Source organism: Manduca sexta, chromosome 1 (genome assembly GCF_014839805.1).
Source record: "Manduca sexta isolate Smith_Timp_Sample1 chromosome 1, JHU_Msex_v1.0, whole genome shotgun sequence".
In the NCBI taxonomy this organism is placed as follows: domain Eukaryota; kingdom Metazoa; phylum Arthropoda; class Insecta; order Lepidoptera; family Sphingidae; genus Manduca; species Manduca sexta.
In genome coordinates, this window is record NC_051115.1 from 1,714,961 (window position 1) to 1,742,889 (window position 27,929).

The 27,929-nt window shown below is 36.0% G+C and overlaps 1 protein-coding gene across 4 annotated transcripts in view; it reads right to left on the reverse strand.

The window, feature by feature from the left end:
* Positions 1-4,573: 4,573 nt before the first annotated feature.
* The window catches only part of LOC115453808, a 124,063-nt gene continuing 100,707 nt past the window's right edge, over positions 4,574-27,929 (reverse strand). For 2 of the 4 annotated variants that reach the window (XM_037440474.1, XM_037440581.1), the window contains exons 3-21: positions 22,449-27,505; positions 21,352-21,481; positions 20,282-20,396; positions 19,826-19,901; positions 18,343-18,486; positions 17,831-17,965; positions 17,100-17,250; positions 16,122-16,207; positions 15,727-15,885; positions 15,085-15,234; positions 13,772-13,898; positions 12,558-12,666; positions 11,985-12,070; positions 10,649-10,767; positions 9,787-9,855; positions 9,070-9,191; positions 7,899-8,016; positions 7,733-7,751; positions 4,574-7,506 (exon numbers count right to left, since the gene is read on the reverse strand). In XM_037440474.1, coding sequence (XP_037296371.1) covers positions 7,475-7,506; positions 7,733-7,751; positions 7,899-8,016; positions 9,070-9,191; positions 9,787-9,855; positions 10,649-10,767; positions 11,985-12,070; positions 12,558-12,666; positions 13,772-13,898; positions 15,085-15,234; positions 15,727-15,885; positions 16,122-16,207; positions 17,100-17,250; positions 17,831-17,965; positions 18,343-18,486; positions 19,826-19,901; positions 20,282-20,396; positions 21,352-21,481; positions 22,449-27,505 — 7,004 coding nt within the window. In that variant the 3' untranslated portion in view covers positions 4,574-7,474. The remainder of the gene's footprint in view (positions 7,507-7,732; positions 7,752-7,898; positions 8,017-9,069; positions 9,192-9,786; positions 9,856-10,648; positions 10,768-11,984; positions 12,071-12,557; positions 12,667-13,771; positions 13,899-15,084; positions 15,235-15,726; positions 15,886-16,121; positions 16,208-17,099; positions 17,251-17,830; positions 17,966-18,342; positions 18,487-19,825; positions 19,902-20,281; positions 20,397-21,351; positions 21,482-22,448; positions 27,506-27,929) is intronic. The other 2 variants (XM_037440552.1, XM_037440525.1) reach the window with 2 other exon arrangements.

The following is a 27,929-nucleotide window of genomic DNA, read 5'->3' on the forward strand; positions in this document are numbered from 1 at the left end:
TGAGTCAAAATTAACTGAAATCGCAGTGGCTTTACACTCTCTTACCAAGATACAGAATATTAATTGCCACACTGAATAATAATTAGTGGCTTTACACTCTTTTACCAAGACACTGAATATTAATTACCAAAGATCATCACACTACGGAAAATTAATTTGAGAGACTAACTAACACACTGCAGTGTGCGCGCACTCTAAGGATGTGCAAAACAAGTTTAAAAATCAATGGGCATCCTGAGTTGTAACTTGTAAATATTATATTTATTTTTATTATTATTATTACCTCATCATCACATTAAATGCTACTAAATTACATGTATTAAAGAGAATGACGCCTGATGTAGGCAAGGCTTCTTTCAAGTCACCAAGTTGTAACAGTTAATATGATATTTGACAAATAACGTTAACTTGAAACTTCACAGACAACAAAATATATCAAAGGTATTCTATTCTCTCCATACTTTTCTCTAAGTTTGTGTTTAAAACCTAAAGAAATCAAACACAAGGCTTTCTGATTACAGTAAACGCAATGAGGCTGTATGCCATAAAAAAAAGTCTAGAAAAAAAAACAAATCTGTCACGTTAGACATAAAAATTCTAAAAATGCACCCAAATCGTAAATTTAAAGTTTTCGATAAACACAAATCATGGTATAAACTAGATATTGAAGGGTCATATATAACGAAAAATGATATAAACATTACCACTATCAAAGAAGAAAAGAGAATTAAAAAAAAATATTCAAATCCCGACCTCTGGACTTCAACCCATGAGTATATTTTGAAAAAAGTCATACAGATTTACACAGCAGTGTTTTTTCTACTAATATTTTACTGCGGCTTCGCTTACATACTACCCGTGAAATTCGACGAAACTGAGGATAAAGTGGAAAATATTTTTTAAATAAATTGTATCTTGTGTTTATTTTTGTATATCCGGCTTTAATTTGATTGAGCGCTGGCGGCCATTTCCTTTCCTTCCCACCAACCATCTTAAAAGAGGTTTCCTATTCCTCTCCCACACATTCCTATCCTCAAATATTCTCTCACAACTTTCCTCCAGGCCTCTGCAGTCGGTAAGATTCGCCCCGTAAAAGAGGGCCAATATAAAACTGGGTTAGGATAATAAATAAAACGATACGCTAGTAAAGTATAAATTTTTAATAAAGTTTCAACCAATGTTAGTTATAAGGTAATACAATAAATATAGAGCACAGTTTAAAATCGGAGACAATCGTTACTAATAGGTTAGACTCATTTATGTTTACTTTTATCAAATATTTACTACATACTATATTATATGCAGAAATATTGATTAAAGTTCGGTAAATATCAACAAATTATAAGCCTTTGAATTTCAGTAGAAGGGGTAAGAGTCAAGAAACTAGAAGAGTTGCGATACGCGCACGTGACGTCATAGAGAAATACGATCGTGCGAAAGAATGAGATGGAGCGATAACCCCACACCGCGCTCACTCTGGCATAAATACTTAAAACATAAATGACCCTCATTTCTTAACCAATTTGAATGCAGTTTTTACAGAAGGGTTCCTTTTTTGTATTATATTGTCGAATATATTGTATAATATACAAAATCAAAAGGAAAATATTTCATTACGAAATATTAGATACATTAAAATAAGACAGTGTGTGGTACGAAAATTGATCCATCTAAATGAGGCTAAGTCTCAGTAATTAAACTGACTGCAATGCCCTTCAAAAGGAAATAAATACCGTGCAAACAGCTGTCCGGTATTGAAAAAAAATACAACAAAAAGCTTTAAACAATTCTATAGAAAAATGGTGAGTTATGGAAATTTTATTATACAAACATTAAAAAAATAGAAAAAAAACTTCAAGCAATTCTAACGAAACATTGTGAGTTTTGGAAATTTCATATATAAATATTTAAATATCAAAAATATTAACATAAAAAGAAGCATAACAGCTTACAATATAAAATTCAGTTGAAAATATCTGTAATATTTTTTTTTAATCCTACTCCGTTTTTAAACTCTGCATAAAAACAAATAGAAACTATATTTCTGGAACTTTTCCATCATAAAATAATTTGACACGTAACCTTTATATGTAATGTAGTGTACCATCAGACAAGACTTCTTAATATTATTTTAATTTTTCAGTAACATGATATAGAAAAAAAAACACAAATTTTATAAGACAGATAGGTTTAGTACTATGATGCAATTTTGTGAAGTATTAAACAAGTTTAAAGTATTTAAAAAAAGTGTCTAATTTTGTTTTTTATACTTAAAAAAGAGATCTAAATACTTTCATTAAAAAAAACTGTGTTGCATAATTAAGGCTTGTACAACTTACTTTCGCAGAAATAAATAATTTCGCAAGGACAAAAACTTACGTCAAACTATTTTAACCGATTTTGAAAAAGAAAATGTATTCGTTCCGTATGTGTGTACTTTTATTTTTTTGTTGAAAGTATGATGGTATACTACATTCAACTCACAATAATAAATAAAAAAATATATTTTTAAGATTTACAAAACAATTCAACTAAGGCATACACTGTTTCTTATTTTTTTAAGTTTTTTTTTTACATCAAGAAAATCAAATCCAACTACATTTAATTTTACACAGATTGACTCAAAAATCGCCAAAAAAAGAAATTAATTTAGCGTATTAGCCATTTTTTTTTCAGTATCATCTGTATTTTTTTTTAGTTCATAGAAATGTATAATTGTGAAAACATGTTATGTTATCAAATCATTATGTTTTAATCAAATGGATTTTAGATGACACAATTTTTATGTTGAATTAATTTTTTTTTTAGAATTTTATCGCGGTGTTTTATATTATAAATTACTACCGACGTTTCGAACACAGTCCGCCTCGTATACACGAAGTGACGAAGGCTGCTTTGGAAACGTCGGGAGAAAATTATAATATAAAATCCGTAAAAATAATTTTACTTCAATCACAATTACCATACTTTGAGTAGGTAATACTCCAAAAATCTTTCCTATGCATTGAGTAAGCTTTTTGAGCCAATCCGAGTACATATATTTTAAAACAGCATATTTATAACTATAGTGCATTGATATTTTATTATTTCAGTATAGAGACGAAATCCAACCCACAATTTATATGCATAATGGGTATTTCATTGAACGTAATACGGCAAAAGGTACGTAAGTCTTCCGCTAAAAAAAATAGAATTAAATCTCAGAACACAGCAAGCATAGAAGTAATACTATTATATTTGAGTGTAAACCGTCTTTGCCAGCAAGAAATTTAATTGTGTTGCGAATCCTTTTGTCTCAAATATAACGTAACTAAATTGTGTTTGCGCGTTAATAAGTTGTAACATTTAACATTAATTTGCTTTTTAATTCGGCATCAGAGAGTTGACCGCGGCCGACAAGCCGATCTTAGCAACATATTTGTCTCGTTCTTTTCAACGGTTTTGGCCTATTTGAAAAATAGGATAAGTATATGCGGATAATTTAGACTCCTATGCTTGTTATTGTTCTGAGAATTAAATACTCTTAATTTTTTTCACACAATACGTGGTAACATACAATTACAGTGTCGAAAAGAAAATCGAATGTTATATTCGCCTGCCTTGTAACAACGAAACTGCGTCCATTAGGCACAGAGAATCTCGCGCATACGAAATGCGATTCGATTTGGCGCGCTTTCATTCTGTGTTAGAGGCTAGGTGCTTTGTCGTGAACTGATTTTGATCACCATCGCTGACCAAAGGTCCTTTGCTTTATGTTCATTCATTTTTTAATTATCATAATTAATTTCACAAATCTTGATTTGTTTAAAATACAATTTAAAGAGTTTACATAAAGTAAGTTTAAATAAGACGGCTTTTTGTGAAATATTTTGTCATTTCTAAATATATTTCATAACTCTGGGGCCTGGTTAAATATTGTTTTCTTTTAACAGCTAGTCTCAAAATCTTACTGATGACAAACAGTTGAAAGGCTTGCTTATGGTGTTAATATATTTCTATAAGATAGATAAGTATACCCAGGCCTTTTTTGTCACTACTTTTTTGCGGGCACGCTAATTTTCGAAATAATTTCAAAAAAAATTTTGTACCCCCTCTACTTTTTAATGGCAAATTTTTCTTATTTTCTAAATTTACTTTTAGGGTACTGAGTCCCAGCGTGCCCTTCAAAAGAAGCCTTAAGTATACCTTATAAGTGAAGTTTTTCTATCTGAAGGTCGAACATGATTACCGTCATTGGTGCGTTTAGTTATTGCAAAAAATTAACATAGAGCTATTAAATCACTCTTATAAAACTCTATTCAGCATTATTAAAATCCTATGTAATAATATTGGAAAGAATTATAATTCAAAAAATAATCAATAACATTTTTATTAGCACTCAGTGCAATAACAAAACGGTTCAACGTTACACTCATAAATTATGGGATATTGAAGCAGCAGTAATAGTTAGCGTAACTTTTACTATCGAGTTAACAAACTTCAGTTAAATAGTAAGTTATTAGGATTGGCCGTCAAACGATAATAATCACTAACGAAGATTTAATTAGTAATAAATCAATTAAAAGAATTCATCTTGTGAAAGTATACTGTACTCAATACGAATAATAAACAATAATGCCAAGGATTTGTATATTTTTTGACAATAATATGACAAAAATGTAGCCTATCTTCTTCTTATATTATGGCTGCCACCGTTTATTTATAGGTGATTTTGCCAATGTCGAGTAATGAGTAGATACAAAACAAAAATAGACTATCATATAACCATCATATCACACAATAAATACGAATCGATAGATAAATCATTTGTCAAAATCGTAGCCAGAGTGGAACCATTGACGTATATTTTTAGACTCGAACGTCCATATAAACTATTTGTTCAAAATCCGGAGTTGGAAGTAAAGTTCCCTGCAGCGTTAAAACATTAATATCGTCTAACCAAACTTTAATCATGCTAAAGCGCAACAAATACCAGATTACAGTACATTTCAGTTGAACACAGTGAGTGCTCGGAACGCCAGATCTAGTACGTAGTATATATCGATGGAGATTAGATTATGGAATGAATGCTCAGAGGCATTTGCTCGGAAGGTTCTAAGTTATCGCATATTGAAGGAATAGCCTTAATAACAATCTTACTTATAAACTTGTTTGACTGTTAAGAGGTGGTTAAGAATTGCTTAAATAGCTGTCAAAAACATCACCAGTTCCTAGTTTAAACCTGGCGGGTTTTGATTTACAGCTGATCCAGTAAATTTGTGTTTTAAACTAAGCTTTGCGAATTTTTTAAAAGTAAGACTGTATGTTTACCGCCGTTTTTATTAAAGGATACCAATCGTTATTTCAATTGAATATGGAGCAATCAAAACAAAGTATTTGACTTGCTTACAAATCGCACCTTTAGAACAAAAGTGACCTAACTCAAAAATACAATTTGTGAGAAACTAATAAAAAAGATTTGAAAACAATATAGAAGGCAGTGAATAGGGCAGGGCAGGGAATAGGGTCGTCAAAGTTAGAATCAGTTTATATTCTATAATTTTGTCTTTTTCTCGTCATAGAGTTATAGAGCATGATTTGGAAGGACGTGTTTTCACCAAATGAGAACATATATAATTTTATTTTAGGTTAGGTTAGTTCTAAAGGTGCGAAATGGTTTATTTAAATTGGTTTGATGTCGAAGTCAGATCGAACATTATGTTTTCAATACGGCCGATAGTTAGACTTAAATCTGCTCAAAGAGGTTACTATATAAACTTCAATAAAATCAAAACATATAGGTATACATTTTCAGTTAGGTCCAGTTAGTTCTAAGGGTGCGAAATGGATTATTTGGTTTGTTGTCGAGCTCAAATCGAAGATTATGTATTGGGAATGGTCTATTAAATTAATTATGGGTTATTAAATTAAATGGGAAGTTGGAATATGAAAGAAATTACTCAATACCTACAATATTATAAGATATTACGCAGGGAATACGACAAAACGATTGTGCGTTGCGTATGTCTGAATATTTACTTATTATAGATAATAAATATTGTGGAAAATCAATTTTGAAGACATGGTTTTCCAAAATTAGGGTATCTATCACGTAGGGTATGTTAAGTACAATCAACCCCAAACACAGCTGAACAAATTCAATACTAAAACTCCACAAAAAAATAAATAAGAGTTATATTACTTTAAATAAAAAACCTTCACATAAGTGATAAGTTTAAAATATGTTCAGCCATTTTTGCAGCTGACTAATATACTACAATAAAACTGTTTATAAAAATAAAATCTCGGTTAATAAGGATTTATTTCAAAAATAATTTACTTATATAAAAACATCGAATTTATTGTCTAAAGTAATGTGTGGATGACAATAGTACTAAAACAAGTTGCTTAGCTAACAAAACCGCGTAAGTAATTTTCCAAGTTTTTAGCTTACAAAAGCGCGTAAGAACTTTTCAGGTTTTAACTAACAAAACCGCGTAAGTAATTTTCTAATTTTTAAACTATTAAAACCGCATAAGTAATTTAAAAGTTTTTAACTAACAAAACCACGTAAGTAATTTTCCAAGTTTTTAGCTAACAAAATCGTGTAAGTAATTTTCAAAGATTTATCTAACAAAACCGCATAAGGAATTTTCAGTTTTTAGCTAACAAATGGCGTAAGTCAATTCCAAAGTTTTGAGCTAACAGAACTGCGGAAGTAATTTTTAGCATTTTCCAGCGAATCTAAATTAAATATCTTTTACAAAAAGGAAGGTAGGAACATTTTTCAATATTTATTATATCTTTTTATTTTGAAAGTTTTTTTTATACATATCTTGAACATAAAAAAATGAATCGGCTTTTTCGGATGGATAGGGATTCAAAGTAAGGAATTATATTTATTTATTATTAAACTTCTTTTAACCATTTAAATATTGCTATATTTAGGTATATTTCTTTAGAATGAACTGAGTAGGGCAGTGAAACTGAAAAATCTTTATACAAAAAAGTTACGGAAGACAACTGCCAGTTGTTCTCAAGTAAAGCTAGCTTATATCTTGAAAAACCAAATACGTTATATAAAATATTATAATTTGTTAAATAGTGCTCGAGCAAAAAATTCATGATTACTTTTTTTTATTTCGATTTGCGCGGTGTTCTTAGCTAAATAACATTTAATATATTCTGATAGCATAAGTTTTTACATTACTACAATATGACAATAAATTTGGCTGCTAAAAAAAAAAACAATTTTATTAACAAAGCATATAATAAAAAAAAACATTGGTGCAATTAGTTTTTTGCATTTTTTTTCAAAAATAACTTTTTTTATACCAAAACCAAATCCCTAGTTTCTGAAAACATTAATTATTCGGTGTCATTGCATTTTTAACTTTATTAATGTGATATTTAAGTCTATTTTTGTGTTAATGTCTTCATAACTGATTTTCTATTATTTTTAATTATATAAAAAATGGAATATTCTGTTTTCTTATCACGTGCCGCCACGGCTGGTTGAGGGATGGTCTGAAAATTAAAGTTATTGTCATTGTCTTTGCAAAAAACAATATTCTTAAGAGAAAAAAATTGCTTTCGTGTATTGCATCATTTCTAAAACAAAAAACATGAAAAAAAAGTCAAATATTTTTTTTTCAGTAATTTTTTAGCTAGTCAGATATTTCAGTTAATTATAACCTATTTTATATTAAGTAGTAAAAAAAATATGTAGCTGATGAAATAAAAACACACTCACCGATTATAATTGTCTCGTCCTGAAACAAAAAAAAAGTTTTTTCTTATTTTCCTCTCACAATATTAATACGAACTGATCTCTATTCAATCAAACAAGAAAATCTTCATTCACACGACCAATATTTTAATACAAATTTCGTTTAGAGTCTGTTAAAAAAAGGACCAACCCTAGCATTCTTAGTCCGTTGTACAGTCATGCCCTGTTGTGGTAAAGTACCGTCAGGCTGCACACCCAACGCATCGTATATTTCGCGCAGCATCAGAAGCATTGTATCTTCGCTCTCCCTGAAAAAAAATAACAAAATATTCAAAGTATAAAACACACTAATGAATGTATGCAGACGGTGTATTTTAAGCGCGCGCGTATTTTAAACCTTGTGTACGGTGGTCGCTATCCAGATGGACATAAAATATATTCTACCAACAGCAGAAGCATAAATCGGTTGATCAATCTGAGCATCACAGGACCAGTCTTATCCCTATTCACCTTATTTTTTTTTAACATTCGCTCATTCCCAAATAAACATGCATCACAGGAAAACCTTTCATATAATAGCTGACCAAGAAAATATAAAAATCTCGCCATGTAGAGTAAAGAACCTCCCAATGTCGTGTTAAAATATGTAACGAAAACATTAAATGGAAAAAGCAAGTGACGCATTCAATAAATGTTTTTTTTAATTTTATATGTGTTAAAATATGTGACGATATGATATGCGACTTTAAAACGAAAAAAGCAGAAAAGGAGTCATTAACGTTGTTTTGTATTATTTTATACTATGTTCTTTATCCGCTACGTTTATTTGAAAGCCGAATATACAACCACCACGACTTTGACCACGTGGCCGCAGACCAGCTCGTAGGGCTGATCAAATAAGCAAGACGCTAGCCATGACTAACCCGGAGGCGCTGGATCTGGCGCAGGACCGTCATGCCTGGCGATCAGCTGTCCAGGACTCGATCAAATTCAAATTCAAGTAATTTATTTCCTGAATGCGGTACATGTACATTTATAGGTGTTATTTATGAAAAGTTTCGCCATGTTCTACCCTAACTGGGTTGTCCAAATTTTTTTTTTCTATTCGAAAATATTTTTTTAATATAAGGACAGAAGTATTACATAACATGAGTTATTATACAATCACATTATATTTGTTATATTACATTGACAAGATGAAATTTATTATGATTTGAAGAAATCATCAATTGAGTAAAAGCGTTTATTAATAAGGAAATTCTTAAGTTTACTTTTAAACAAGTGACACGGGTCACGATCCTCAGCATTGAAACGATTAGAGAGAGAGAGTACTACAAGTAGTATAAATGAGTTCCACGCACCAGTAGCCGACGTGGCTCCTCATAGCGAACAGGTATTCGTTGATGAGCTCGAGCGGCGCCTCCTGCAGGACGTAGTCGACCCTCCTGCCGCCGTTCAGACGGCCCGACATGCCGGACGACGCCTGAAAAAAAAATAGACGGTGATCACTTACTATCAGGTAAACTTATTGTTACCCCCTAATCATAAAAAAATAAAACAAAACTATGTTTGGGTGTTGGTACGTGACCTTAGATAACATTTATATGAATACACGCGCACACGCACATGAACACGCACACACACACAGAGAGAGAGAGAGAGAGAAGGAGGAAGACACTTAGCAATTTACTGTCAAGGCATTTGTATTGTTTTAAGTTGTTAATAATGTATGTAGCATGCCAAATAGATATATATACATTAAAAAAAAAGTGCAATCCTGCAATTGGCTGTATGTTTATATGTAAATTAATTTAATATATAAAATGTGAATAGTTGTTGGATTACCCGATAACCAAAAAAAAAAAATATATCGAAAGCTGAAAGGCTAAATGACTTAAGCGAAAAAAAAAATAGGTCTCTGTTTCTATTCTATAATTTTGTATTTTTCTCGACATAGAGTTATAGAGCATGCTTTGGAGAGTTTTTATAAACAAAATCAGAATTCAGAAAATATATAAACTTTTAGTTATGTCACTTTAGTTCTAAGGGTGCGATATATTTATACACAATGTACGCACCAGCTGTTTCTCGAACTCCTCTTTACTCTCGTCACAGAGTTGTTCCTTCTCCATTTCTTCTTCAACTACCTGCAATACAAAAATCAACACGTTACTCTTCTTTTCAATTAAAAAAAAACATATATATAATTGTAAGAAATTGTGACATCTTTAGCCACAAAAAAAACTTAATATTGTTTTTTTTACATCTTTCATGAATTGAGATATTATAACTTTATTATTAAAAAAAAAACATTTGCTCGTAGCTTCGTCTGTGTAACATTAAATTTGTGGCAAAACAAAGACTCCAAGCCAAACTACATTATTAAATTTCATCAATCTATTTATCGTTTTTTTTTATTGCTTTGAATGACGTGACGAGCTTGCCGTTCGCCTGATGGTAAGCGATACGATCCATAAGCAACAGAAACACCAACAAATTGAATTACAAAGTGTTTGATATTCCACTGCGCTTGCCATGCGACATGAGATCTTCAAAACCTTTTATATAAATATAATATGACCGTCTCGACAGCATTGTTGTTTTGCGAGCGCGATACAACTATCACACTGAGGTCCCAGGTCCGAAGCCCTGGTTAGGTATGGAACTTATTTGCTCAATATCACCGCAAAATTTGGAATTTGTGCCCGATATTGCCATAGGTTTTCCCAGATCACATCATGGGAAAAGTGAGTGCTACATTTCGCCTCGACCTACCACTTCGGGTATAAAAGTGTGTGGAAGCGTGTATGTCTGAGGGGGTGTGATTAATAAAAATTCAGTAAAAGTTTTTTGGGTATAACTGGTGTGTGTGAGCGTGTATGTTTGTATGTGTGTGTGGGAGGGTGTGTGATTAGTAAGAAGTCAGCAAGGCTACCGTACCTTCTCTAGTTGCCCGTCAGTGGGAGGCTGCGACATCCACTTGTTCCATGTGGTGCGCAGTGACTCTATCAGCTTCTGCTTGAGGTCCGCGCCTACTCGCGACATCGTGTCTTTTAACTCTGGAAAAGAGAACATTCTTTATATAGTTCGATTATCTAAAATAAATAAATAAAATGCTTTATTCATCACGCAGGCGGACATAGTTGCACTTATGATGAGTCAAATTAAGTTGCTTATACAACTAAAGACAATTTATATTGGACATAACTGAATGAACTATAAAGTTTTAGCGGCGTATAATGGACACCGCTGTAGAGGAACAGATGGGTGCCTTCCTCTATAGAGGAGAAGATTTCCAGTCAGGCAGATGTTTGTGACCAGCCGCGGCGTCTCCAACGGTTCCTATTCGGAGGTGGTATTTATACTGCGTCGCGCAAGTTCTGCTATCGCAAGCCAGTATCGTCTACCGCCATCTAGCGTGATTGCTGTGCGTTATCATTACAATTGTGTCAATACCATATCGGTCCTCTCGCAGTTCCATTGATGTTGGCGAGATGGCGGTGTATACACTAATTGCACCGCCACAAATTAAACAAAGAAGCTAGCTCGGGCAGGAAAGAAGAAATAAAAAAGATGTATATAATGTTAATAAAGATAAAGGGAGGAACGCGTCGCGATCCACACCGGTGAGGACGATAAAAGCCCTAACCTAGCTAACCTATCATCTAAAGCTAGCGGGTACAACACTCACACGCACGTAGTGTCTGAGAATAATACATTGGTTGTCATGGCAACAGGACACTCACACATCAACAGTCCAATATACAGCGTGATGTTTTTTTTACCTTTATCTACAAAGATGTAGAAAATGACTCATAAAAGTATTTTGAAATAGAAGCTGGTAATAAGAAATATTTTATATTCGTCCGGATAGCGACCGCACACAAGGTGTTAAAACCCGCCATAGTGGCCCACGTGTGTCGCGTTCCGGGATCAGCCTGTGTATATACAGTTCCAACAGGCATAATTCTGTCGACTGTCGAGGGGTAATCATCGCTCGTCAGTCGACATTCTATTAGATCCTACTCCACTTACCATCAGGTGCAGTGAGATCACTTTGCACGTATAAAAAAAAAGCCTTGTCAATAAACCAGCGAGTTATATTTAAAAAAAATACTTTATTTATCACGTAGGCGAACAAAGTTGCACTTGTGATACGTCAAAACAAAGCATAAGAATAATGAATATTATTTTTAAACAACTATTAAAATTACTTTTATAATTATGGACATTTTAAATGACATATTATGAATAGAAACACAAATAAATGACATACCCAAATGCATCCTCTTCCTTCCCTTGTGATGCGGTATTAGGGAGGGCTTCACATCCCTCATGCGCGGGTTGATCAGCGGCTCAATTCTGAAACATTTCCTTTTTTGTTTATCTCAAATAATATGTAAAGCACGCTGCTAGTGTGATCTTTCCTTTAAAAATATAGGAGCAAATACTCATAAACACTTTTATAAATATAACATCTCATGTCTCAAAATGGCGAGCGCAGTAGAATACCGAACAATACTTTGCAATTCAAGGTGTCGGTGTTTCTTCTGTTTATGTTCGTATCGCTTACCATCAGGCGAACGGCAAGCTCGTCTCGTCATTCAAAGCAATAAAAAAAATGTTGTAGTACACAATATTTAAGATGTATTTATGTGCATACATAACGACACAAATCGGTTTATAGCACTTTCTTTATAATAGTAACATTAAGTTTTAGTCTTATCAGCAACTGCCAGTAACTTCATAATCATGTAATTCAATTACAGCCGTTCAGTAACCCTCAGAAACCTTCAGCAACTTTCAGTAACTAGGCCTCTATCACGTTTAAAACTGCTTCCACACTCACCTGTACGCTATAGGGTCATACGGATGGAAAATGTTGAAGAAATTATCGCAAGTCGGCAATGCGAACTCAGTACCCAGTGACTCTACTCCTCGGATGCACTCGAACATGGCTGAAAAGAGAAAAAAAAACACATCAAACATTTGTATCCGATAAATAATAATATCAGCCCTGTATTATATACTGTCCCACTGTACGGGCCTCCTTTACTACTGAGAGGGAATTAGGCCTTAGTCCACCACGCTGTAGTGCGGATTGGTAGACTTCACACACCTTCGAAATTCCTATAGAGAACTTCTCAGATGTGCAGGTTTCCTCACGATGTTATCCTTCACCGTTAAAGCGAATGATAATTCACGAAGAATACACACATGATTTTAGAAAAGTCCGAGGTGTGTTTGGGATTTGAACCTGCGGACATTCGTCTCGGCAGTCCATTCCACACCCAACTAGGCTATCGCCGCTTTTTTAATCCAATAGATGTACTATAAGTTTCTGCAATGGTGTTTGATCATGGAATGTTTGCAATCGATGAACGGTCATGACGAATAAATGCTGCCTGTGCGCGTTCATTGTGCCAAAAATCATCCATTAATAACGAATATTTTCACCAAAAAATCCTGGTTTTAGTTTTCTGAATTTCTGATCATTTTGTGGTTTAGTGCAAATATGACGTGTGCGAGTGTATTTCTGACTGAAAGTATGATGTTGCTGCGACGAATTCTCTTAGAGTAGTAGTAGTGGCATTAGGGCGCGTAAAATTAAAATTACTTTTTATTAATATTTATTTGTTCGAAACTTACACTTTTATATTTTACATCGACAGCCCAAGTAACTTATTGTAAAGTGTTATTTTCAACAAGATAAGTATGTACTTTGATTTAGTAACGTGATGTCAAAATTACTCTGTTTATTACTGCAAGGACTTGCTAGCCTAAACTTAGCAGATTTGTTGTAGAGTGTAACCTTTGTTGTGGTATTATTTTTAACCGACTTCAAAAAAAAGGAGGAGGTTATCAATTCGACGTGATTTTTTTGTTTTGTTTATATGTTCTATTTTTATAAATATTTGAACGTTGTTGTTTTGTTATTTACTTAGTTACATATTCTCTCTGAAAGAACCACTCGTGTCAATAACATATCGTTTTTACTTAATTTTATAAATAACTCAGAACATATATACCAATTGCTTACAAGATTAAATCCTGGTAACTCACCTATGGGACTCCCCAGCGCGTACATGGCGGCGGGTCGGAACACCAACGTGGGGTACTTGATGCTCAGCTGGCTAGTTCCGGTCGGGCCGTTGACCAGCTTCTTGGCCGGTAGGCTGCCATTTTGAGGCTGGAAGTTCAAAATTAAGTAAACTTATTTGCTCGTGTTAAGGGCCGTTCAAGTATTACGCAACGCAATTTATGAAGATTTTTCACCCCCACTCCATGTAACGCGCCGTAACGTTTCCCTGTACGCCCCCGCCCCCCTCCAAACGTTACATACATACATAACATCACGCATTTATCCCCGAACGGGTATGCAGAGGCGCAACTAAGGCACCCACTTTTCGCCAAGTATGATCCGTCCCATGATGTGAATTCCAGACTCCGGGCTGATACTGAGCAGAAAAACCCAAATATCACTTGGCCCGAGCCGGGACTCGAACCCAGAACCTCAGAGCGCTATTGTACCGGACATGCAATACAACTACGCCACCGAGGCGTAGGCGTCCAAAAGTTACGTAACTCTAAATTTACATTTTTTTTCTAATATTCACAATTATTTTACGCAAAATACTGGAAAGTCACTATAATACCTTTGTTATTTTTTTTAATTATAAAACATATTACATAACGCTTTGTATGAGACCCCCCTACCTCCCCTGTAACGCATCGTAACTTTTACAAGACCCCCCATCCCCACCCAAATTGCGTTACGTAAAACTTGAACGGACCCTTAGGAAAGATTGGCACACAAGTAAAACCCGCCATAGTGACGGATATAGATCGACCTAGGTCTGGGGCCCTTTTCCGTCTACGAGGGTATATCCGTCTTTTTGCAATTACGGGCGTTCTTATCATAGTACAGCTTTTATAGCCGTGTAGGTACCAAACGGCGTAATTGTATCTATCGAGGGGTAAATCATCTTGGGCTTCGAGTCGCCCTTGCAGAGTAAATGTGGAAAGTAAACCAAGTTTTCAGTAGAATAGGAACTTATATTTTAATAGAGTCAACACGTTAGACAATCGTATTAGACTAGCACACATTGCTTAGTAACAGTACATTGTTATTTCATTCCAAATACAATAATTCAAAAAGATACATAATATTACGCGGCCAGTTTACATTACATTATAAAAGAGGCTTTGTATTTGTCTTTGCAAACCTCAACAAATCATCTCTTATCAGTCGACTTTCCATTGGACCCCACCCCTATTACCATCAGGTGCAGTGAGGTCACTATATATCGCTCGTATCAAAACAAAAAAAGAAATACAATTGAGTTAATTGGCTTGATTAAAAAAAGCACGCTAACCTCCGGAGTTTGATGGCAGAGCAGGTCATACAGTATGACGCTGCCGAGCGAGTGGCCGCCGAGCGACACGCGACCAGTGAAGTTAGGATTGCGCTTCACAAACAGGTTGTAGATCCGGTTCAACTCGCTGCAGACCGTGTTGATTATAGTCTGGAAATAAATGATTATTGTGTGGAAAAAATGTGATTATTGTGTGGAAAAAATGAAATTGTTGAGCGGAAAAAATGTTATTGTGTGAAATAATGTAATTATTGCGTGGAAAAATGAAATTATTGTGTGGAAAAAATTAAATTATTGCGCGGAAAAAATGTAATTAAAAAATCTAAAAATAGCTGATTTGCGTTTTATTACTCTTTAGGAATAGCTTTCATTATTTATTTCTCAACATACAGACATCGGATTCTGCTGTATTATGTATATACTAGCTTTTGCTTGCAGCTCCGCCCGCATAAAGAAATTTTCCGGGATAATATTTTTTCCGACTTCCTTGATATGTATCGTTATATTATGTTTAAATTACACAAAATCATTATAAATTGTAGCCTATATGTTAATCTGATGTATAACTAATATTACTGTAAAATTTCATCCAAATCCGTTCCGTTCAAACTTTCGCATTTATAATATTAGTATGATAAATACCTGCGAGTAGACGGGACTCGTGTAGAACAACACATCCAGGACAGTGTCATTGGTGAAGTTACGTAATCGTGGCATACTGTCCAGTGTGATTTGGGCCAGCCTCCTGTCCACACCAGTCTCCCCTGAGTGTAGCGTCGAGTGCCACGATATTGGGAGCACCTGGGGGATAAAAATATACATACGATAAATACATTCTCACGCCTATCGAGCGCCATGTGCTATGTTTTTGATGCCGTTTTTTTGCCTTACTCATTAATAGGTCTTTTATAGGATCCCTAGTTGCGATATACCCCTACGAGGATGAATGCGTGATGTTTGTTTGTTCGGTTACAAATGAAATCTGAGGCATCATAAAAAATTTTTTTTTTTGCAGTCGGTTAAAATACAATTTTTACCTCTACTCTGCTGACGGTACCGTTGTCATACGAATTCTTGTAATGTGACTGGACCAGTTGAAGACTCGTAGCTCTGAAGTCGTCCACTGGAAATGAGTATGAGAATCAATGACGAGACGAGCTATTTGCTCGTGTAAATGTAGTCTTCACATGGAAACATTTCGTCCCATTTCTGTTTTTTGCCACACACCCCTACTACCTAATTTGAATGACTTATAACTTGTAGATTTGTCAACAGATTTCAATGATTTCTTTTGTGTTAGAACTTATACGACATACATATTTTATAAAAGTTAAATAATATAAAATAGGTACGTTTACAACTAGACAAGCTAGTTGTAAAGCACCACGGATACAATTAAATGAAAGGGTCCTATCACATGAGCTGTTAGATTTGATTACAATAGGCATGGCAAAAACGCTGGAAAGCACGGATATTCCGTCTAGTCTCAACAAGGTCCATGTAGTATACAACTCCAGATGTTATTTGCATACTGTTTAAAATGAATTGCTCTTCACGCCAAAGACTACACTCCCAAAGTACGTGAATCTCCCTGTATCTAAATATATCTCAAAGGTGACTGATTGACATAGTGATATATAACGCACAGCCCAAACCACTGGACGGATCGGGCTGAAATTTGGCATGCAGGTAGATGTTATGACGTGGGCATCCCCTAAGAAAGGATTTTGATAAATTCCATCCCTAAGGGGATGAAAGTTTGTATAAATCTTCTAAGATTTTCGATTGATTGAACTGAAATTAAAGATTGGAGCTACTATGAAGACGTTCGCTTAAATAGGATTTTGATAAATTCAACCCCCATAAGGATAAAATTAGTTTGAACCTATCAGTACCGGGAAAATATGTAGCAAGACTTTTATCATACAGTGGACTTTTATCACGCGGGCGAAGCCGCGAGCAAAAGCTAGTAGTTACATATTACTTCTGCCGCCTGTATAGTGGTTGTTACTCACCGACTTCCTCCACGGACCTGAACCGCATGTCACACGCGGATCCAACCCCGTGGCACAGCAGCAGCAGGTGGTCGATGCTGGACGGCTCCGTGTCCTCGATCTCCGACTCGTCATGTCCTCGACGGACCACGCGAGGACGCGACGTGGACTGCTGCGGGGGTTAATGGGAGAATTGAGTGGATATACCAGTCCTGTGATATAGCGGTCGGGTAACAATCACGTGGGGCTCGAAAAGGAGGGAGAGGTCGGAAATAAAATCACGAAATACCACAAGGAGGGGAAGGTGATAATGAGATATTAAGTGTATTTATTTTTCGTTGATCGCGCGATTTATAAACCGAAAAGCGGCGCGTGACTATCTCACCGTTGCCAAGTAACGATTTCCCCGCGCTCTAAAAAACATATACCCCTATACGACCTGATATATTTCCCACTGCTGCCCGGGCCTCCTCTACTGAGAGGGATTAGGCCTTAGTCCACCACGCTGTAGTGCGAGCAGACTTTGCATACCAAGAAAATTCTTATAAATAATCATTAGGTATGTAGGTTTCCTCGCTAATAAAGATGTTTATCTTCACCATTTATTCAAGGGAAAACTAACAAAAAATACCTTCAAGAATTAGAAACGTCTTAGATTTTATGCAAACCTTCCATCAGTCTATTCCTATCTACTGGTACTATCAAAACAAACTACTCGTCGTCTCAAAGGTAACATAACGATAACAACTAACAATCTTCTCCTTCTGACTCCTGTATTCTCCAGCGCCGTGGACCAGGAGAATCAGGTGATCCATCTTCGAGGGCTGGTCGCGAGCGACGCGTATTTTCGGCGGGTTGCGGTACACCCGCTTGCCGAATGCGAACAGCTGCAGATTGGGATGGGTTAGGATGGGTTAGGATGGGTTAGGATGGGTTAGGATGGGTTAGGATTTAGTTTTTTATCGAAGGATTAAGGATCTTATTCAACCGCTACTTCGCTAAATACGAAGCAATGCTGTGATAATAAGTATATTGTTCATTGCGTAGTCATAGGATAGAACGGAGCGCTGTGATTGGTTAATATGAATACAACTTCAAGCAGTCAGATAAAGATGAACAAAGCCTAAAAAAACTATGAAATTGACACCTCGTAGATTACCTTATTAGTATTATAGGGGCTCCAACCCAGTCGACATCATCTCATAACGCAATACAGCTCAAGAAAAATTTTGGGACTGAAATACCAATATGTAAGTATACTCACGGGTGGCGCGCTGAAGGCGTCAGCAGCGCCGCTGTTCAGGAAGTGTACCATCACGCTGGGCCCGTGCATCACCACCAGCTCGTTGTTGGGGAGCAGGAGACGCCTGTGCCACTCCCCTGTCGTCATTCCGTGGTGGTATTCCTCCTGGGGTTACCAATTGTATCGTTAAGGGCCAACGCCACCAAGATTAGTTTTAGGGAGATACACACTATCCTATTCCAACTTTCAGTGTTTTTCTTTCTAACTCGAGCTTTTTTGCTCGGGTTTATTGACCACCCGTCCTGATACCTTCAGAGAAGAGATGATTCGGTCTCCCTGTTGTTCCCCGTGTACCAAAAACGTGTCCCCTAACACTCTGCTCAATATAATAGACGTATGGATTGCTGCTTCTTTTCGGAGGATATTGATATCTATGGTGGAGTTTAACGTGTTGATATATCTGGATAAACTTTGTTACTATGCCAGCTGAACCTATTACTATAGGGATTAGGTGTTTGCGTGTTCCATAAACGCCTGATTTCAGTTTTGAGTAGGTGGTATTTATTAAGTTTTTCTATTTCCTTTTCTTCTATATCGTAATCTGAAGGAACTATGCTACTAATATTATAAATGCGAAAGTTTGTGAAGATGTATGTATGTTTGTTCCTCTTTCACGAAAAAACTACTGAACGGATTTGGATGAAACTTTACAGTAATATTGGTTATACATCAGAATAACACATAGGCTACAATTTATGTTTTTGTGTAATTTGGTCATAATATATATAAGCTATCAATATAACATACTAAAGTCAGTTTGATAGGATTGCAGTTCAATTCAGTTGAACACAGTGAATGTACGGAACAGCAAATCTAGTACGTAGTACATATCGCACTCTTAATAAAATAATGACCCATTCCAAAATTGCCAATTTGTGGGAATCGTCAAACAACCAATTTCTGTTTGCGACCTTTTAGTTTTTTCCCTTTTTTTCATGCTATAGGTTTCATTTTTCACCTATCTTTAATAATAATAATAATATCAGCCCTGTATTATATACTTGCCCACTGTTGGGCACGGGCCTCCTCTACTACTGAGAGGGATTAGGCCTTAGTCCACCACGCTGGCCTAGTGCGGATTGGTAGACTTCACACACCCCCAAAATTCCTATAGAGAACTTCTCAGGTGTGCAGGTTTCCTCACGATGTTTTCCTTCACCGTTAAAGCAAGCGACAATTCACAAAGAAAACACACATAATTTTTTAGAAAAGTCAGAGATGTGTACCCTTGGGATTTGAGCCTGCGGACATTCGTCTCGGCAGTCCGTTCCACACCCAACTAGGCTATCGCCGCTTATAATCCTATCTTTAATAAGCTCAATTTTATAGCAACTTCAAAAAAAAAGGTAGCAAACAAAATTAGTTTTCCGACGACTGCCACAAATTAACAATTTTAAAATAGGTCATTATTTTATTAAGATGTATATCGATGTGTAACTATTACCTCGAGCTTCTTCGCCACTTCTTCGGAGTAAGGCACGTATCTGGCGTCAGTGGGACCTTTGTAGAACCAGCTGCACCTAAAAATAAATAAATAACTTGAATAAATTACTGGTGTGTCTCTCATATGTGAGAGTCCGCCTGGATAAGTACCAGGAATGTCTATTTCTGTCAAGCTGTGTGTAGTCTGTTGTGTTCCGGTTTGAAGGTTAGCCAGTGTAACTACTGGACATAAGACTTAACATGGCTCAGGCGAGCGCAGTGGAATACCAAACAATACTTTGTAATTCAAGGTGTTGGTATTTCTACTGTTTATGTTCGTATTACCATCAGGCGAACGGCAAGCTCGTCTCGTCATTCAATATTATTCGTCGCCGGATTTTTATGAACTATGCTTCTGATTCTCGACAAACTAACTTCGGGTTTGTAATATACGGAGAATATAAAGTCTATCACATACCTGCTAACATCAGTCGACTTCTCCGTCCAATACACCGCTGTTCGCAACCTCTTCATCACATTCACATCGTACCTTCCACCATCAGTCGCCACCACGGTGTCCTCGTTTAGATCAGCTGAAAAACACCATCATTGGATTATTATTTATTTTATTCATTTGGGATAAACGTTGTTACAATAAAATATAACATCCATTCAAACTGACTTTAGTATGGTCAATATTGATGCTTGTGGTTGCGTACGGAGTGTGTTCATAATATAAAAACGCAAGAAGTGAAAAACTGGATGTGAATAAAAAATATAAGTCAAATAAGTAAAATTATTTGTTGTTCAAGTGAATAAATAGGTTATAACAGTGACGCTTTGGTTGCCATTTTGAACAAATAGTTTATATGGACGTTCGTGTCTATAGAATATACGTCAAGGGCCCGTTCAAGCGTTACGTAACGCAATTTGCGGGGGAGGGGCTCTTGTAACACGTTACGATGCGTTACAGGGGCGGGAGGGGGGTCTGATACAAAGCGTTATGTAACATTGTTTTTTTTATTATTAGTATTTTTTTATTTAATATTTTAGCGACATTCCGGTATCACTACATAGTATAAAACAAAGTCGCTTTCTCTGTCCCTATGTTTGCTTAAATCTTTAAAACTACGCAACGGATTTTGATGCGTTTTTTTTAATAGATAGAGTGATTCGAGAGGAAGGTTTATATGTATAATAACATCCATTAAATAGTGGAGAAATACTGTTATTTTGTTATGTTATACCCGTGCGAAGCCAGAGCGGGCCGCTATGTTTTTATATACAACGTTCACAGTTTTTCTGTAGTGTATTTAGTATCAGCATTGCACCCGAGCGAAGCCGGGGCGGGTCGCTAGTTTTGCATAAAATAATTGTGATTACAAAAAAAAATGTCACTTTAGAGTTACGTAACTTTTGGAGGGGAGCGGGGACGTACAGGAAAACGTTACGGCGCGTAACATAGGGGAGTGGGACAAAAAATCTTCAAAAATTGCGTTACGTAATACTTGAACGACTCCCAATGCATAATATACAGTTAAAACTTACTGCTATTGTACGCCTCTTCAAGCGCTCTGGAGTCTGTTATGGAAAAGCCCCGCCATATTGATTTATCTTCGACATCCACGCTGTAGAACCAGTGGTATTTCACCGGAGAATAATCAGACGAGGAACGGTTCTGAAAATTGTTATTTCAATAATACAGTATAGTTAGTTATAGAGCGGACATTAGGAACAAATTTGTGCTCTAAAAGTTATAACCAATTGGTAATAAGTCTTCTTTGAAATGTCCGTGTGACATCCTTAGATATTAATACTAAAACATATTGACAGAAAATATGCTGATATGAGCTTTATAAAAAAAAAAACCTACAAAAATATTAAGTGTTTTACATTGATTTGCTATTATGGTAGATTGAGTAACCATCGCATAAGCGAAAATTTTTGTATGACAATCCCAATGTCCCCTCTATATAATCTTAGAATTTATTATTAAAAAGTTTTTAAAATGAATGCAGTATAACAGGCTGATTTCTTAATCATTAGTTAAAAGATATACAATATTTACAGGATAAAATCTACAGTTGACTTAAGCGGCATTTTTTCGAATATTTTTAACTTGGTTAAAAAAACATAGAAAAAAGAGCTGATTTTAAATATAAAAGGTTATTTTGACATTGCGTTACTAAATGAAACCACATACTCGTCTTCACCTTTGCTGACATTGTGCCAAAAATCACCCATCAATAATTAATATTTTCACCAAAAGTCCTGGTTTTAGTTTTCTGATTTTTTTGATAATTTTATAGTTTAGTACGAATATGACGTGTGCGTGGGTGTATTTCTGTCTGAAAGTATGATGTTGCTGCGACGAATTCTCTTAGAGTAGTACTAGCATTAGAGCGCGCAAAATTAAAATGACTTTTTAATGGATTTATTTTGCTCGAAAATTACACTTTTTTATTGTACATCTAAGGCTCAAATAACTTATTGTAAAGTGTTATTTTCAAGTAGATATGTATGTGGTTTCATTTAGTAACGCAATGTCAAAATGATATATCCCAAAATTTTAGCAATCAAAACTATTAGTTATTAATACATAAATTGCTTATAGATACGTAAAGCTTATAATCAAATGACGATACCTCGTGAACAACAGTAACTCCATCTTTAGCGTCATCGTGCAATTCATACGACTCCAAATTCAACGTGACCGATTTTCTGGATTCATTATTATTTTCCATAGTTTCGCTATCTCTTTTCCTTTCCGTACTATCGTTCATTAATTGCCTAACATTATATTTACCGTCTATCAAATTATTCAATGTATTTTTAAAGCAAAATTCACAGTCAACTACCGAAGTGAAGTTATCGTCAATGTCTTTTTGTGTTTTGATTTCATCGAACGTAACTTTATCGTATTCTACTGTGAAATAGTTGACAGTTCTAACTATTTGTTCTTTAGTAACTACTATGTTTTGGACTGAGGTTAGATCTTCCATTACGTCTAAAATCGCTCGCCTATCGTCCGGTATGTTCCTATCTATATAATGATTTTGACCCTGGCTCAACTCAAAAAAAGACTTGTGCGGTTTAGTTGTGTTTATGTTGGCTTTGTTTTGGTTTGAATCAAAAAATGATTTGTTTTCTTTTGGCGACGAGAAGTAGCTAGCTAGGCGGTTAAATGTTTCTGGAGCATCGTCTGATTGCTCGCTAGAGAAGAAGTTTATAGGATCTGGTAGTGCGGCGTTTTCTTCTTTTATGACAGGTTGGTTTATCGATTCATCTGGCTCTGTAACTTCAGTAGGTGTTGGAGTGTTTGAGTCTTCTTCGACTAGACTCACTAAGTTAGATTTGATGTCAAAGCCGACTTCGGTATCTTCCGACTGGCTGCTAACATACGTCGCAGTAGCAGTGTGCGGGGTTTGCGTCGAAGTTTCTGGTATGTAATGTATATCTAATTTTAATCTCTCTAACTCCATTTTATCTTGAACAGAGATGCCGCTCATGCGTCTGTGGTACTCTTCTTCGAATCCTGGTGGGATCCGCATAGGGATGTTCGCGGGACTGAAGTGAAAATTGGTTGACGGAGAATTTAAAGAATTCCTATAATGTGTCTCTGCTGCATAATTTCCCGTATCAAAATACGAGGCGATTGAAATCGCTGGACTGTTCTTAGGTTTGATATCAAAGAGGCATTTCTTGTCGAATATTTCTTCCGGTTCGACATGCTCCTCCATTTTCTTGAACCTCTCGACGCGATTTGTGAATGAATCTATTTCGGGAATCGGATCCTCTGATTTCTCTCTTTCTTTATATTCAATTTTGTCATCATCGGTCTCAGAAGGCTCTATAACAAATTCTTCGTAAATAGGAAAGTCTTTCTTAGCATCTTGTTCTATAGAATGAACATCCAAACCGCCAGTTTCATCTGATTTAGTATCATCTTCAGCAGGAGGCGCTGACGGTACACTAACTTGCCTCGTCAGCATATCTTCATGTGAATTCTTGAACTCAGCTTTAATTTCATCACTGGCATTATTCGGCACATTATCGAAAAACAAAGAGTTGTTTCCAAAAAATCCTATGGAGTTTGGATCTAGTTTGAAAGAGTAATCGTGGTCAGATAAGGCTTTCGTAGGATATGAATCAGGATCGCTCCACCCATAATTCCTAGGATTCATTTCCTTGTCTTCATCATCAAGAAGTTCTGTAGCAGATTGAACGTTGATAGTGTCTATAGTTTCTTCTGTAATATGCTTAATCTCTGCCAGTTGTGTGCTGTCAAACTCAGTTCTATTTTCAACTGAATCTCCTTCAGTTAAAGGAGCTTCAACTGGATTAGACAGTTGTATGCGAGATGTAATGTTCTCAATAAGCTGTGTAGTTAGATCTTCTGTCTCTTTATCTTCTGGCTTATTGAATTCGCGACAAGTCTCACATATACTCAGTTCTGAAACGCCTTCTTCTAATAGTTCTGGAGCACTTGGTACTTTCTCTTCAAAAACACTTTTTATTTTCTCCTCTTTGGAATTGTCATACAAATACTGCATTTCTGCAGAATGCTGCGCCAAATTTGCTGAAGTTTGGTCTAAGCTTTGCACTTCTGGATTTTTTTTGGGAGGTTGAATGTGTTCAAAGAAGCTTATACTTGCGTTTTTGTCAAAGAATGTATCCTTTGGAACTTCGAATAAGGATGCAGGTTTAAGATCACTTTTAGCATGTTCTTTAGATTTATCAGCAATGATTGTAGAAAGGCCGAAAAGGGGAACGGATGAAACAGCTACAATGGGTATTGCATCAGTAGTTAAAGATTCCAGAAGGTTAGTCTCACGTATTTGTATGTCTGGACCTGGTTTTATAATACTTGCACTCGGGAATATCTCTTTCTTAACTTCCGGTGGACTTATAAATGTCATTGGACGGTACGGTTCGACTAATTCTGGGAAGAAGGGTTTTGTTTCTATAGGCTTAATAGATCCTTCTGCTTTTGCATGTGGTTTACTTCCAATGGGAGACTCTTCTCCAATTATAGAGCTTAGAACTTCATCGAAAATCTTGTCTTCTCCCCTATCATTAAGATCATTGAAAGTAAAATCCATTTTCGACTTTATATCTTTATTTCTAGTATCTTTTTCAGCTTTATCACCTGTAGCGTACAGCAAATCAATAGATTTCGTTTCTTCTTTGAGCGTTTCAGTCATAGGTGAATCAAAGAAACTCTTAGCTGAGAAATCAATGACTGAAGTTAAGTCATGGACTGGCTTCTGTATATCTACTGGAATATTTGAATCACTAGCTGCAACTACTTGTTCTTGGACTACTTCTGTTTTACTTATATCATCTATTTTATCGGAATGTGTCGTTTCAATAGGCTTTAGAATTTGACTAGAAATTTCTTTTACGTCTGCTTTATGACTTTCTAATTCTGCACTTTGAATGTTTGCATCTGTTTTTACAATCGGTTGTCCATAATCAGCGTTTGTATCAATTGGTTGCGTATAACTCGCGCTTGCCTGTGGACCTGTATTAGTTTGGGTTTGGTAATTTGGATTTTGATAATAACTGGCTGCAGGGTTTGTTTGTCCCTGATCGTAATAATTATAAGTATTCTGTTGATAATATTGTTGGTTATAATAACTCGTGTTCTGATAATTATAAGTTTGATTGGTTTGATCGACGCTTGGCACGAATATCTCAAAATTACTTTGTCCGAATGATTGATACGTATTCTGTTCAGAAGGGGTTGTTTCCCGTGCACTATGTCCTTCTACTTTAGGCTCGTTGTAAGCAGGATCGAAGAACGTTGTCACGGTATTTTGTATCTTATTGATATCTATCGAACTAAGTTTCGATTTCAGAGATCCGATTAATCCAAATGTTTTTGTTTCTTGCTTCTCTGGTTGTTGATCATATAATTCAGTTGTTTGCCGACTCAAATCAAACGCTGTGTTGTATTCCGGTTGAGTAAAAGGCTTGCTAATATCAAAAGGTGTAGCTGATTCAGTTTCTAAAGCCTGCACGGGGAATGGTCGAGTAGGTTCTGGAGCTAACAAAGCGCCTTGAAAAGCTCCTGCATCAACAGGAGGTATTACAGGCTTAACATTGTTACTGATAGCACCGACTCCTTCAATAGGTCCTGAGTAATACTGAGGTCTCTTTTTCGTCATCCTGTAATTCGAAATTCCAGTAGATTTTGGCGGTTCAATCAACGGTTTGGTTTCTGGAGTATTTTCTTGGGTCATTTGTGGTTTGTGTTGAGGATTGAAAAATGTTGGAGGTGCGGGTTGGTGTGATGGTCCAATATTGGCTGATGGTTGAGCAGCTTTGGTTGGATCAAATATTGTTGCGTTGCTATACATCGGTACTTCTGGTTGAGAAGCTACCGTGGATACTGGTGCTGGAGGCAACGTTGGTGAAAATATAGACGAGCCAGTTGCACCAGATATATTGGCGGCAAACATTGGTATTTGTTCAGAAGCTGATGTAGATTCTGACGTAGTTTTCGGTGGTAAAGATGGTGTGAAAATTGACGGTCCGGTTGCAGTACTTGCAGATGAAAAGGTGTTTGTAGGCAAAGTCGGTGTAAATATAGACGGGCCAGTACTTGATGATATTGGTGGAGCGTCTTCAAAACTAGAGGTTAGAGCAAACATTGGTACAGAACTCAATTCAGGTCGTGGTGTTTTACTTTCTGGCGCGGATATAGTGGATTGCAAGGTAGGTGGAAAAGTTGAACCAATAGGTGGTTTTGAGGCCTGTGATACATTTGCCGATATTCCTGATAATGGTGGTCCGAAATCTTTTGCAAAGCTAGATGTTGGTGTAAACATTGGTACAGCACTCAATTCTGGTTGTGATGTGTTACTTTCGGACGTATGTATATTGGAATCCAAGGTTTGTGCAAAAGATGGCCCAATAGGCGGTTTTGGAGCCTGTGATGATACATTTGATTGTCCGATTGGCATTGGCATAATGGGCACATTCTCCGAAGAAGCAGGGAACGTTGGCACAAATATCGGCGGTTTGGATGATTCCTGAATCATTGGTGGCAGAGCTTGTGAGGCCGATGTTTGTACGTTAGTTTGATCAAATGTTGGTACAAAGATATTGTCTATAACAGTAGTAGCAGAGACTTGGGGTTTCATTATCGGATGGTTAGCAGATATCCGCCTAGCAACAGATGGTGGTAACACTGACTTGCCAGCAGATTGGCCATCTCGTCGATTAGAGAACATTGGAGGAGGAGGGATCACAGGCGTTGATCCTTGCACTGGATATTGGCTTGGTGGCAAGGGATTTCCATCTTTCTGTGCAAACATATTAGCACCAATTTCCTTTGGTTCTGCGAAATTAAGGTTGACTTGCGCTACATTAAATTCATCTTTCACGTTAAGCCCGCTTTCCTTTGCATTAAAACCATCTTTTACATTCGTATTTACTTCAATTTGTCCAACATTAGGTGAGAAAACGTTTTGATTTCCAAAATTTGAACCAACATTGGCATTACCATAACCAATATTTGGGTATATATTCTGCGTCGCTTCCGTAAAGAAGTTTATGTGTGATTCGCTTCCTTTTTGAGTATTATCTGGCATGGTGGGGGGTTGAATTGGGTTGACACCAGTCTGCTGTCCCCCTGAACTGAGACCAGGTATCTGTGCGTACTTCTTTTTCGCCGATATTCGGAAGTTACCACCGCCTGGAAAGGGAGAAATTTTAATTAATGATTTTATAGCATGGGCAGGTAATTCTCATTAGTGTAGTGTATAATTTAATCTGTTGAAAGGAGGTTCTACGTTCGATTTCCAGTTCAACACTTCGGTTTTTTACCACGATATTTATCTCTAAATATATTTTAGAAAGTTCACAATAAATTCATAACGAGTAAATAAAATCGTGTTAATAACAAAGTGTTACCCGACACGGGATACGAACCCCGAATACCCATTAAAACACCCAAGGATCGCTATAGATACCTAATATAAAAAAGTCGGTATGTTACACCTCTGTTTACCCTTACACTTAAAAAGACACCACGCTATGTTCCATTTTACTAACAACAAATAAAGATAAAATCGATGCTTGAAACGCAATAATGTCTAAGCGACAATCAGTAAATTTTT